Source organism: Penaeus monodon, chromosome 9, assembly GCF_015228065.2.
Source record: "Penaeus monodon isolate SGIC_2016 chromosome 9, NSTDA_Pmon_1, whole genome shotgun sequence".
NCBI lineage: Eukaryota > Metazoa > Arthropoda > Malacostraca > Decapoda > Penaeidae > Penaeus > Penaeus monodon.
In genome coordinates this window covers 20,033,163-20,045,358 of record NC_051394.1, presented here as the reverse complement: position 1 = coordinate 20,045,358, position 12,196 = coordinate 20,033,163, and the positions used below count along the sequence as shown (strand labels likewise).

Here is a 12,196-nt window from a genome sequence, read left to right as displayed (position 1 = left end):
GGTAATAGTTTTTTTTTAAAAAAATAATTTAAAATGTTACAAAATTTTTTGTTTGAAAAGACAGATAATTTCAGAGAAGTGTGTACTAATGTATTTGCATTTTGAGAAACACACTGACAGTGAGTAACCATGATACAACAAATTACGGTCTATATTAATGCGCACTTTCAGCAGGTACAACCACATTCGGACTAACACAAACGAAGTTGAATTCAGCCTCATTAGGAAAGAAATGGAGGGACATTGATGCGACAGTCTTGAAGGCAGAGGCGGAACTCACGTGGAATTCCGAAGGTAAGAAAATGGCAAAGAGAGAAGAGAGAGAGAGAGACGAGAGAGAGAGAGAGCAGAGAGAGAGAGAGAGAGAGAGAGAGAGAGAGAGAGGAGAGAGAGAGAGACAGAGAAAGAGAGAGAGAGAGAGAGGAGAGAGAGAAGGAGAGAGAGAGAGGAGAGAGAGAGGAGAGAGGAAACTCGGTGCCAGCTCATCCGTAAACTATTTTTATATCATATTCACATTAGTAGACCACCCAGTCATCAAGTCCAATCATTTCGATTTATTTTTCAAACCTATATCACCGACCAGGAGTTTGGGAATACATCGTGGCGCTGCGGGACACAGTGAGCGACCTGGAGATCCGCGTGCAGCAAGTACAGGCCAACGTGCGCCGAGTAGATGACATCATGCTGACATGGGTGTTGAAGCCCATCTTCGAGAGGCGTGAAGGGAAAAAGGACACGCTGTTGAACCTTGAGGATAGGGCGGAGAGACTCAAGAAAGTGTAAGTTAACTTGAAGAGTATTTGAGTCTTTCTTAATTTTACTCTCTTCCGGATTCTCCTCACTGTTCTTTTCTCTTTTTCTTTCTTATTCTCTCTTTTTTATCTAATTTTTATCTATTTTTTATCTTATCTACTATCATCAGGTACTTCTTAGGTACGATCATATAAACAGACAGACAACTCTAGTTGATTTCACCCAATGGCCAAGCGGGCTATTTATCAAAAGTACTTTTTTTAATCAAAAAACCTCTTCCTTCCCCTTCAACAGGTACACAGCCATGGAGCAAGACGGGGCTAAGATTCGCGGCATGGTAGACGAGAACAAGCGCCTCCTCAAAGTGCCCGAGGACTCCAGGCACTGGGATCGCTACCTCCTCTTCCTGGATTACATGATCACACGAGGCCTTGTGGACGGCGTCAGTTGCAGGTAATGAACTTGCGTTACTACGTTTTCTTCTTTGGTTGCATTTTTAGCACATGTCCTGGCTCTTTGCAAGCTCTAAATTCGTCAGCTATCACCAATTTAACCGTCAAAATGCAAAATGTCAAATCTAATATAAATCCCGCAGCCTGTTCTACCTGCTGGACAACTGCGAGTTGAGGGTCAATCAGTTCCCCTTGCTGGAGGCCCGGCTGGAGCTGCAGGAACCTTACCTCATCATTCGCCCTTCGCCCGAGGAGCTTCGCAGCCTGGTGGAGACCCTTGTGGGGGAAATTCTTCACATCTGCGACCTCGTGCCCCGTCTGGCTACTCACACTCACACATCGTATTTGGTAAAGCAGGATACTTATGAAAATTAGATCTCCATGTATTCAGGGTTGCATGCTTCTGATGTTAGTGCTTTCGCCATTGTTGTTATATACGCTATATCGTTTGCGAAATTCTTTTCATTTCGCATAATTACTACCAGAGCTAGTTTGGTATGCAGCATTCTCCTATTTTCAGCCTGATGTTGAGAAAGATGAAGAAGTTTCACATCTGAAGGAGACGTTGGTGGGGAGATTCGAGGCGGCTGCGTCCCAAGTGGCCGAGCACCGCGACCAGTTCTGCAGCACCAATCCCTCTGGCGGGATCGGCGCGACGACGTTCTGGAGAGGTTCCTCACATCAGAGGAAGATGGAAAGCAGCCTGGGCTTCCCAAGTTCAAGCAGACAGGTATGAGATTAGTATTTTTCTCACTCCCTTGCAATTCATTATTCTCTACTTCCCTATGCAGTGAATAGCTCTTTTTTAAAAACCATGGAATTTTAAAAAAAGGTAACCTCTATAGGTCTCCTGTGTTTAAAAACCCTTCTGCAATTGACAATAGAGCAGGCACCCCCGCTCGAGAAATAGACACGATGGTTTTGTTCGACAAAGGCTGCCCCCCCGGGACGTGCCCCCTTCAAAAGGCCTGCTGGAGAACCCCAAAGAGGGGGCGCAGAGTAACAACCTCATCGCGAAAGTGAGACGGTAGGGTGTTTATCTGTTGTTTGGGTGTAGCGTTTGGGCAAGTCTTACCCTAAAGGAATTAAAATATGAATTTTTTCGGCATTTATTTATGCCGGGTTTTTTGTGTTTAATCTAAATCTGTCACGATTTAAAGGGGAATCGTTTATTGCACATCACAAATTTGGGATTTAGAAAACGTCTTTTTTAAAATTCCCCAATTTTTGAACCAAAGATAAACACCTAACCAAAAAGCGTTGTCCTGCTCCTCGCCATACCTAGGGAGTTAGCACTTCATCAAGACGACTGGGTGGGGGGGGGCCAGGACCTCAAAAATGGGACTACGACACCCATATCCATCAGGCGCCCCGGGTTTGAGGGTCGGGGCGGGACCACCCCAGGCGCCTTTTTAATCCGCTAAAGGCCATCTCGCCCTCGTGCAGCAGTAGGGGCACGACCCCCGGGACCTGCCCTCAACGCAGGTGGACTCCTCCCTTTTTGCAAATGGTAATATTAAAGAATTTACCAATTTTTTTAATTACAGGAAAAAAAATTAAAAGAAAAACTCCCTAAACCTGCCCCGCCCCGGGAGCTCCCCGAGCAGGGGGAATCCAAGAAGCAGTGCGACCTCACCCGCAGCACGTGGGCCTCTAAAGGCCCAAACGGGTCTGGGTCATCGGGAAAGAAATGCATCAATTTCAAACGGGCAAAAATTTACGGAAAAAAGTTCAAGAAGTATTCGTTTTTCAAGTAGGTCTTGGGTTCTTTTGAATTCCTTTTCTTACGTGCCATGTGGAATACATTGCCCCCCCCCCTCTCTCTCCTAAATTCATAATTTTATATGACGAATTATATGAGCAGCAACCATTTTACCATGGGAGGGGGATGTTATCTACTTTTTGACATTGCTCTTTCGTAAATTAAAAATTTTATCCCCAGTTACCTGCGAACTCCCTACTGGGGCCCCGGAAAGGGTAAAAACCCAGGTGACCACTGGGGGAGGAATGCACGTGCGGAGTCTGCCATGCTCTTCGAGGTCGTCATTCCCGAGTTCAAGCACATGAAATCCTGCAGGAAGGAGCTGAGATTACTGAAGGTATAAGGGAACGAAATGAGTATAGATGTAGGACTCGCCTGTCCATAAAGAAATAAAATTGTGATGTGGAATTCCTGAAAAATTAGCCAGAGAATATTCATTTTAGAATAATTATAAATACAACCAACTATCAAACTGACAGAATGTCATACTTTAGCAATTGAATACATATGCTATGAATGGTTATACCATCTCTACCATCCTCAGCAACTCTGGGATCACATCTGCCTCGTGCGAGCATGCATCAACCACTGGAAGACGACCCCCTGGAGGGAGGTGGACGTGGAGAACATGGACATCGAGTGCAAGAAGTTCGCGAAAGACATCAGAGGTGAGAGGACATAAGAAACTTACAGCAACATCAAAGAAATGTCCCAAACACGACCAAACCTTTTGAACTATATCATAACTTGACTCGTCTCCACTCACGCTGGCATTCATCTTGCAGCTCTGGACAAGGAGATGCGGGTGTGGGACGCCTACGTGAACCTGGACTCCACCGTGAAGAACATGCTGACGTCGCTGAGGGCGGTGGCCGAGCTGCAGAACCCGTCGCTGAGGGAACGCCACTGGGGACAGCTCCTCGTGGCCACCAAGAAGGGGGACGGCACCTCCACGGCGGCCTTCGTGGTGAGGGGAACAAGGGGTTAGGTTAATAGGAGCAGGAAAGGTACAGAAAAGACAAAAAGTGAGGGAGAAGTGGCAGAAAGAGAGAAGTGATTACATAAAGATTATATGACTCGATATGGAATTATCATACAAGGTTCAAAGCTTTTACAATTCGATTCACAGGTGAACTTCGTGGATAATCCTAAGACAACCTTAGCAGACTTACTCGAGCTCAACCTCCACATGCACGAGGACGAGGTTAAGAACATTGTCGACAAAGCAGTCAAAGAAATGTCCATGGAGAAGATCATTAAGGTCGGTATAGCAATAGATTAAGTGTTTACGTCTGCGCTTTCTATTCTATTTATATACTCATATGTATGTTATTCAATTCATTAATTTATTATAACACTTATAAACATGAAAATACATGCCCTCAAATTTTCTGATTATTTCAGGAACTGGACGTGACCTGGTCAACCATGGAATTCCTGGTGGACACGCATCCTCGCACGGGCGTCGACCTCATTCGCACTTCGGAGGAGATGATCGAGACGCTCGAGGAAAATCAGGTGAGAGAAGATGGAGGAGAGAGAAAGGGAGAGAAGAAGGGGGAGGAGGGGAAGGAGAGGAGCATTAGAAGGAGGAGGAGGAGTAGGAGAACAGAAGGTGGGGGGGAGGAACAGGAAGTATAAGGAGGAGTAAGAAAAGGGGAAGGAGGAGAAGAAGAAGGAAGAAGGGAAGGATGAGGATGAGATAGACGAGAAGGGGGAGAAAGAAGATATATAAGGAGAAGGAGGAGGAGGGAGGGAGGGAAGAGGAGGAGAAGGAAAAAGAGGTAAAAGTAAAAGAAGAAAAAGAAGGAGGAGGAGGTGGAGATGGAAAAGGAAAAGTGGGAGGAGAAGGAAAAGGAGGAAAAAGATGAAGAAAAGAAGCAGGAGTGGAGAGAGAAGGAGAAGGACGGAGGGGACGATGAAGAGAGGAGAGGTTAGGTGAAGGAGAGGATGAGCTGAAGAGAGAATGAGGAGGAGGATGTGAATGAAAAAAGATGAATAGGTAGAAGAAAAAGGAGAAGGAGAAAGAGGAGGAGGAAGAAGGACTAGAAGAAATAAGTAAATATGAAGAAAAGAGATGAAGAAGATGAAAAAGAGAAGAAAGAGGAGAAAGAATATATGAGATAGAGGTGTGTATATAATAGATAGAAAGATAGATTAATAGATACACTGATAGGTAGATAAACAAAATAGATAGATAGAATGATTAGAGTTTCATATGCAAATGTCTTGTCCCACAGGTCCAGCTCCAGAATCTTATGACATCGAAGTATATTGAACACTTCCTAGAGGAGGTGTCAGCATGGCAGAACAAACTGTCCATCGCCGACCAGGTCATCACTCTCTGGTTAGTAACGGTGGGATAAACAAGTAGAAGTGTGTGGATTGTGATAATGAAGTGAGCTGTGAGTGCCAGATTGTGATGCCATTATCACAACCCACAAAGTGTAAACTGTAGGAGTGATAAGACTGGAATCCCTCCAGCTTCCAGATAGCATTCGATCCTTCATATGATGCCTCCACCTTCCTCCCTCCCAGGTTCGAGGTCCAGCGCACCTGGAGCCACTTGGAGTCGATCTTCATCGGGTCGGACGACATTAGGCGGCAGCTGCCCGAAGACTCGGCCAGGTTCGACCAGATCGACATTGACTTCAAGGTGAGTTCGAGGCGATGTCCCTCGTTGGCTGCTTGTAGAACGCTTGGGTGGCAAGGGCAATCCTTCTGCATTGGGCAGGCAAGGAGAGCACTCGTGAACGTTATCGAAACTACGGTCCTTGGAGACGCCTTTCAATGCGATCGCATTCCCTTCAGAAACTGGTGTCGGAGATGGTGGCGCACCCGCACGTGCTGAACGCCACGAACCGCGAGGGCCTCTACCACCGGCTGGAGGCGCTGCAGGCGGAGCTGACGCTGTGCGAGAAGACGCTGGCCGAGTACCTGGAGACGAAGCGCCTGGCCTTCCCCAGGTTCTACTTCGTGTCCACCGCCGACCTGCTCGACATCCTCTCCAACGGCAACCAGCCCATCAAGGTCACCAGGTAGGATTCGTAAGACCATTTGTGATCAAGAGAGGGAGAGAAGGTGGAGGGGAGAGGGGGGGGGAAGAAGGAGAGAAGAAGGAGAGAAGAGGGGGAGGAGAAGGAGAGGAGAAGATAGAGAGAGGGGGGGGAAAGGAGAGGAGAGAGAGAGAAGAGGGAGAGGGAGAGGAGAAGAGAGAGAGAGAGGGTGAGAAGGAGTGAGAAGAGAGAGAGAGGTGGGAGGATGAAGAGTGAGAGACGAGAGAGAGGGAGGGAGAGAAAGGAGTTGGGATGAAAGCAGAGAGAGAGGGGGAGAGAAGAGTGAGAAGAGAGAAGATGAGTGGCCGGGGGAGTGAATAATGGATATGTAATAGATTGCAAATAGGGTGGGTGTAGAATAGATTAGATAGAAGATAGAGAGGGGATGAAAGATGTGATGAGAGAAGAGTGGGGAGAGAAGGATGGATGGAGAAGATCCTGCAGAGATCGGCACCGGGAGGCGGGAGGCTCAGACGCCGATGGGCAGAGGACCGCCCTAGAGAGCAGTGGGTGGGCGACTACCCGGCGCAGGTGAGGGATGTCCCCAATAAGATGCTTTCAATGCTAAGTATGCACAACTTTGTACTGATGAGCACGATTTTACTATATATGTATACAGATTTACAAAGAATAAGATGGCATTGTAGATTAAAACTTTCTAACTTATAAATTATCATTGTAGATTTTGTATACCAATGTAACAATAATGAATGTCCTGATAAATGAAAAGATTCCACATTGACACAGGTTCATCGTCACAGCAAAACTAATATTTTATCAGAATTACTATATTCTGACTAATCTCTTAAACTTTACCCATAACTAATCTCTTCAACTTTAACCATGCAGGTCGCTCTCACAGGAACACAGATCTTCTGGACAGTCGAAGCCACTGCTGCATTTGCGCGTCTCGAAGAAGGCTATGAAAACGCACTGAGAGACTACTATCGAAAGCAGGTATGGCATGCATAAAAGGGGGAAATGACCAGATGCTAATTATTACTACCTTACAGTTGGTAATGTAAAGTGAACTCTGCATTCTAACGTCTCTTTGGCCATTAGGTGCAACAGTTGAACGCGCTCATCTCCCTCCTGCTGGGGGAGCTGACGCGACAGCAGCGCCAGAAGATCATGACCATCTGCACCATCGACGTCCATGCGCGAGACGTGGTCGGGAGGCTCATCAGCGGCAAGGTGGAGTCGGCGGCGGAGTTCGCGTGGCAGTCGCAGCTGCGCCATAGGTGAGTCACGCCCTCGCCCTTGGAGGGACGCACGGAACTGCCAGGTGAGGAGACTAGAGGCTGCTGCAGCTAGGAAAAGATGCAGTCAGACGGTGTGGGATGAACACTAATTGCGTAGTTCTCGGCTTCACAAAAGGATCACATAAGCATCATTTTCAAAGAATTTTTTTTTCCATATACACATTTTTTCTTAAAGACACTGAAAAAGCACTGCATGAGACAAATCACTGAGAGAAAGCCGAGACAGACGCCCTTAACACAAACGCCCAACGCCCGACAGGTGGGACGAGGAGGAGGCCGACTGCTTCATGGACATCTGCGACGCCCGCATGAAGTACGACCACGAGTACCTGGGCAACACGCCGCGCCTCGTCATCACGCCGCTCACGGACCGCTGCTACATCACCCTCACGCAGGTGATTTACGTATTATGTGGGTGCTCTCTCTCTCTCTCTTTCTCTTTCTCTTTCTCTTTCTCTTTCTCTTTCTCTTTCTCTTTCTCTTTCTCTTCTCTCTTTCTCTTTCTCTTTCTCTTTCTCTTTCTCTCTCTCTCTCTCCATCTCTTTTCCGCTCTCTCTCGCTGTCTCCTTGCCTCCCCCTTCCTCCCACTGCCAGATAAGCTGCTACTCCAGCGTCCATTCCGATTCCTCGCCTCACCGCTCCCGAGGCTCACCCTTTCTCGTGTCTCTCGTCAGTCGCTGCACCTGGTGATGGGCGGCGCCCCCTCGGGGCCTGCGGGCACGGGCAAGACCGAGACGACGAAGGACCTCGGCCGCGCTCTCGGCATGATGGTCTACGTCTTCAACTGCTCCGAGCAGATGGACTACAAGGTGATCCTCGCGAAGCTGGCTTGATACTGATTAACCAATATCTGTCTTATGAAGAGTCTCATGTACTTTTGCATGCATTTTTTAAATTATCATTATTATTATTTTAATAAGATAGGCGTTCTTCATTGGAAGTAACTATAAGAATGCACAGCATGAATCAGAAGACTGAATATTGAAAGATCAGGAGACGGATTTGTCCTTCAACAATGGTAAGACTAGTATGAATTATTAAAGGGATCATTTTGATTTTAAAAAAATCGTTTGCCTTCAGTCCTGCGGCAACATCTACAAGGGCCTGGCGCAAACCGGCGCCTGGGGCTGCTTCGACGAGTTCAACAGGATTTCCGTGGAGGTTCTTTCTGTCGTGGCTGTCCAGGTGAAGAGTGTGCAGGTAAGACGACAGTCGATTTGCATGCAAATATCTCACTTTATTCTGAATAACCCCAAAATATTTTCCTGTTTCCTTATTTTTTATTTCACTTTATATATGTATGTAAAATAAATTGATTTGTTCTGAGAAAAAAAAAAATCCTCTGATGAAATGCACCTTTTTACTACCTTGTCCAGGATGCCATCAGGAACAAGAAGAAAAACTTCGACTTCATGGGAGAGCCGATCCGACTGACGCCTTCGGTCGGCATCTTCATCACCATGAACCCAGGTTACGCCGGAAGGACGGAACTGCCGGAGAACCTCAAGGTTCTCTTCAGGTGCGGTGGTGATCGTTCGCCTTCTGGGAAAATATGATATTATGTTACTGACTTAAAAAAATGGCAGTAGGTACAGACAGTGAGATATATATATGTATGGATAGGAATATGAGTGGAAAGATAATCATTATGTTGATATAATGAATTCAGACACCGATTTAAAGACGAAGGCAAAACCAGAGAGGAGGACACACCACGCTAACCTTCCTCTTTCACAGGCCATGCGCCATGGTGGTGCCTGATCTGGAGCTCATCTGCGAGATCATGCTGGTGGCGGAAGGCTTCATCGAGGCGAAGGTCCTCGCGCGGAAGTTCATCACTCTCTACCGCCTTTGCCGCGAGTTACTCTCCAAACAGAGCCACTACGACTGGGGTCTGCGAGCGATCAAGAGTTTACTTGTGGTTGCCGGATCTCTAAAGGTTCATTGTTGATCGCATTGTAAACTATCATTAAACATTATATCCATTATTCTATACTGATCTGATCTGATCATCTGTTTCAGTTAAAGCTGTGCTCTTTCCTCTCAGCGTGACGACCCTGAGCGCCCTGAGGACCAGGTGCTGATGCGTGCCCTCAGGGACTACAATGTACCGAAAATCGTGACCGACGACGTGCCCGTATTCATGGGCCTCATCGGGGACCTCTTCCCCGCCCTGGACGTTCCCCGCAAGAAGGACCTCGACTTCGAGAAGGCCGTCAAGGAGGCAGCGGTCGACCTTAAGCTGCAACCGGAGGACAGTTTCATCCTCAAGGTGAGGGGCTTCATGACGGTGGGATTCCCTCTAGGCGGCGGATTCAATGAGAACACATATTCAGTACGGGGACCTGCCTCCCCTCTCTAAAACCTACCGTAGAGCAGCACACATTTTTCCTTCGATCCGTCCGTGTGGAGGACCACATGGACGGATCTCGCGCATCCACTCGACCTAACTCCTCTCGTCCCTCCGCCTTCCCCGTAGGTGGTGCAGCTGAAGGAGCTCCTGGAGGTGCGTCACAGCGTGTTCATCATCGGGCAGGCGGGCACGGGCAAGACGCAGGTGTGGCGCACGCTCTTCAGGACGACGCAGAACATGAAGAAGAAGCCCGTGTGCTACGACCTGAACCCGAAGGCCGTGACGACGGACGAGCTCTTCGGCTACATCAACCCCGCCACCAGGGAGTGGAAGGACGGTGAGGGGCGCACCTAGAAGTAATGAACGTAGATATTATTATTTTTTAGATATTTTTTGTTACAAACATGATTATCGTTATCAATATACTTTTCATAACTGAAACATACATCTTATAGTATTAACATTATTATCATCAGTGTCATCATTATTCTTACTGGTAGTTACATTATTAGAATTTCCAATGCTGATTATTATTAGTTATAGTTTTCATAATTTCCTCCTCCACCTCTCCCAGGCCTCTTCTCCAGCCTGATGCGCGACCAAGCCAACATGGCTGGCGACGCTCCCAAGTGGATCATCCTGGACGGCGACATCGACCCCATGTGGATCGAGTCCCTCAACACGCTCATGGACGACAACAAGGTGCGGCAAGCACATGCATATATTCTTTTATCTTTTACTAAAAGAAATGACCACAAACTCCCAATGAACATGACTTTTTAATTTGAACGTTTTTCAAGTATTTTTTCCTTCATCCCCTGTCCCTTGGCTCTCCCTCCAGATCCTGACGCTGGCCAGCAACGAGCGCATTTCGCTGACGCCGCAGATGCGCCTCCTGTTCGAGATCAGCCACCTGCGCACGGCCACCCCGGCCACCGTGTCTCGCGCCGGCATCATCTACCTGAACCAGGGCGACCTGGGATGGAACCCGTGCGTGTCCTTCGGCCTTTGTTGCCTCGCCCTCGGGCTGTGTCTTGAGGAATCTTCGGAGGGTTACTTTTGTCTAGTTCGATGGGTCAATGAGCTTTGATAAGAATTGCGATCTGTTTAGTTAAAAAAAAGTCGATTGTAAATCATTAAAACGCTAGAATTTGGGATTACAGTGATATTTGTTGTAGATCACAATTTACTCGAGAAAAAGTTACATCACTGTCCAATAATCGCATTAATAGGATATGTTAATCCTGTTAGCCATTTGAGTACCCAGTAGCTGACCTAGAAATCTTACATGACTACCCCCCCCCCCTCCCTCTCCAGTTACGTCACCAGCTGGATTGATAGCCGCGAGGTCCAGAGCGAGAAGGCCAACCTCATGGTCCTGTTCGACAAGTACATCCCGACTTGCCTGGAGATCATGCGAGTCCGCTTCAAGAGGATCACGCCCATGCCCGAGATCACGCACCTCATGATGCTGTGTCAGCTCCTGGACTGCCTCTTGACGCCGGAGAGCGTGGCTCCTGACAGCCCGAAGGAGGTCTATGAGCTGTACTTCGTGTTCGCCGCCGTGTGGGCCTTCGGGTCGGCGCTCTACCAGGACGGAGTGAGTAGCGCCCGGGAGGGAAGGAACTCCTAAGGCACAGCTGTTTGGTTCCTTTTCTTGGTATAGAAAGGTAATATTCATGCAATCAAACCCTGGCCTTTGGTGTTTGAGGATCACTCTGAGCCCTGTCTCGACAATGGCATGAATAACAAGCACGTCCTCCGCCCAGAACATCGACTATCGTGTTGAGTTCAGCAAGTGGTTCCAGCTGGAGTTCAAGACGGTCAAGTTCCCGTCTTCAGGCACCGTCTTCGACTACTGCATCGAGAAGGAAAACCTCCGCTTCACGCCCTGGTCCGAGAAGATCCCCAAGTTCGAGCTCGATCCCGACACGCCGCTGCAGGTGGGTTCCGACGGGCCTCACGATGTTCATTTACATTTCTTATAAGAATGGTATTCTGTTGGGATGACTTGTAAAATCTTCAAGAAATAGAGTCTTTAGGTTCTATATTGTAATGGACTATTTCTGTTTTTGCTCTATCTCATCTAAGATGCTTTTAATGACTTAGTCTTTGATGCTGGAGAAATGCCATTTATTTTTATTCCTAATTCTACTTTTCAGGTTTATTATTGATATAAAGTTTGTTTATGCTTAGTTCTGTACTGGAAACTCAGGATAAGGAATAATTTGGAAGATTGCTTTAAGCTATGATATACATTAATTATCGTATATGATACATTAAAGTATATGAACATTAATTACAAAATACAATATATGCATAATGACCCATGCGACACTTTATATTCCTAATTATACGTGAATTCCATAATGTACAAAGATTGAATTATAATACTTACACATTCATAAACAATTATCAAAAATGATACAAAGTCAGTCCTAAAACTGCATAAAACATAGGTCTAATCTCCAAAAACTTAAATGTGAAAATCGTAATGCTGTGTTACGAACGCTTAATGGTAGATCGAAATGTTGCCAAGTTATATTCTATAACACAAA

The 12,196-nt window shown here is 46.9% G+C and overlaps 1 protein-coding gene across 1 annotated transcript in view; it reads left to right on the top strand.

The window, feature by feature from the left end:
• LOC119576661 (dynein beta chain, ciliary-like) overlaps positions 1-12,196 on the top strand; it is a 143,775-nt gene that overhangs the window by 8,877 nt on the left and 122,702 nt on the right. The window contains 29 exon segments of the mRNA XM_037924310.1: positions 172-294; positions 584-779; positions 1,048-1,206; positions 1,349-1,553; positions 1,726-1,935; positions 2,090-2,224; positions 2,753-2,958; positions 3,148-3,304; positions 3,512-3,635; positions 3,753-3,931; positions 4,097-4,228; positions 4,372-4,485; positions 5,208-5,314; positions 5,506-5,623; positions 5,779-6,005; positions 6,497-6,554; positions 6,873-6,980; positions 7,086-7,264; positions 7,545-7,680; positions 7,960-8,094; positions 8,366-8,485; positions 8,662-8,804; positions 9,023-9,224; positions 9,333-9,557; positions 9,765-9,975; positions 10,213-10,340; positions 10,480-10,628; positions 10,956-11,238; positions 11,408-11,581. Coding sequence (XP_037780238.1) covers positions 172-294; positions 584-779; positions 1,048-1,206; positions 1,349-1,553; positions 1,726-1,935; positions 2,090-2,224; positions 2,753-2,958; positions 3,148-3,304; positions 3,512-3,635; positions 3,753-3,931; positions 4,097-4,228; positions 4,372-4,485; positions 5,208-5,314; positions 5,506-5,623; positions 5,779-6,005; positions 6,497-6,554; positions 6,873-6,980; positions 7,086-7,264; positions 7,545-7,680; positions 7,960-8,094; positions 8,366-8,485; positions 8,662-8,804; positions 9,023-9,224; positions 9,333-9,557; positions 9,765-9,975; positions 10,213-10,340; positions 10,480-10,628; positions 10,956-11,238; positions 11,408-11,581 — 4,643 coding nt within the window.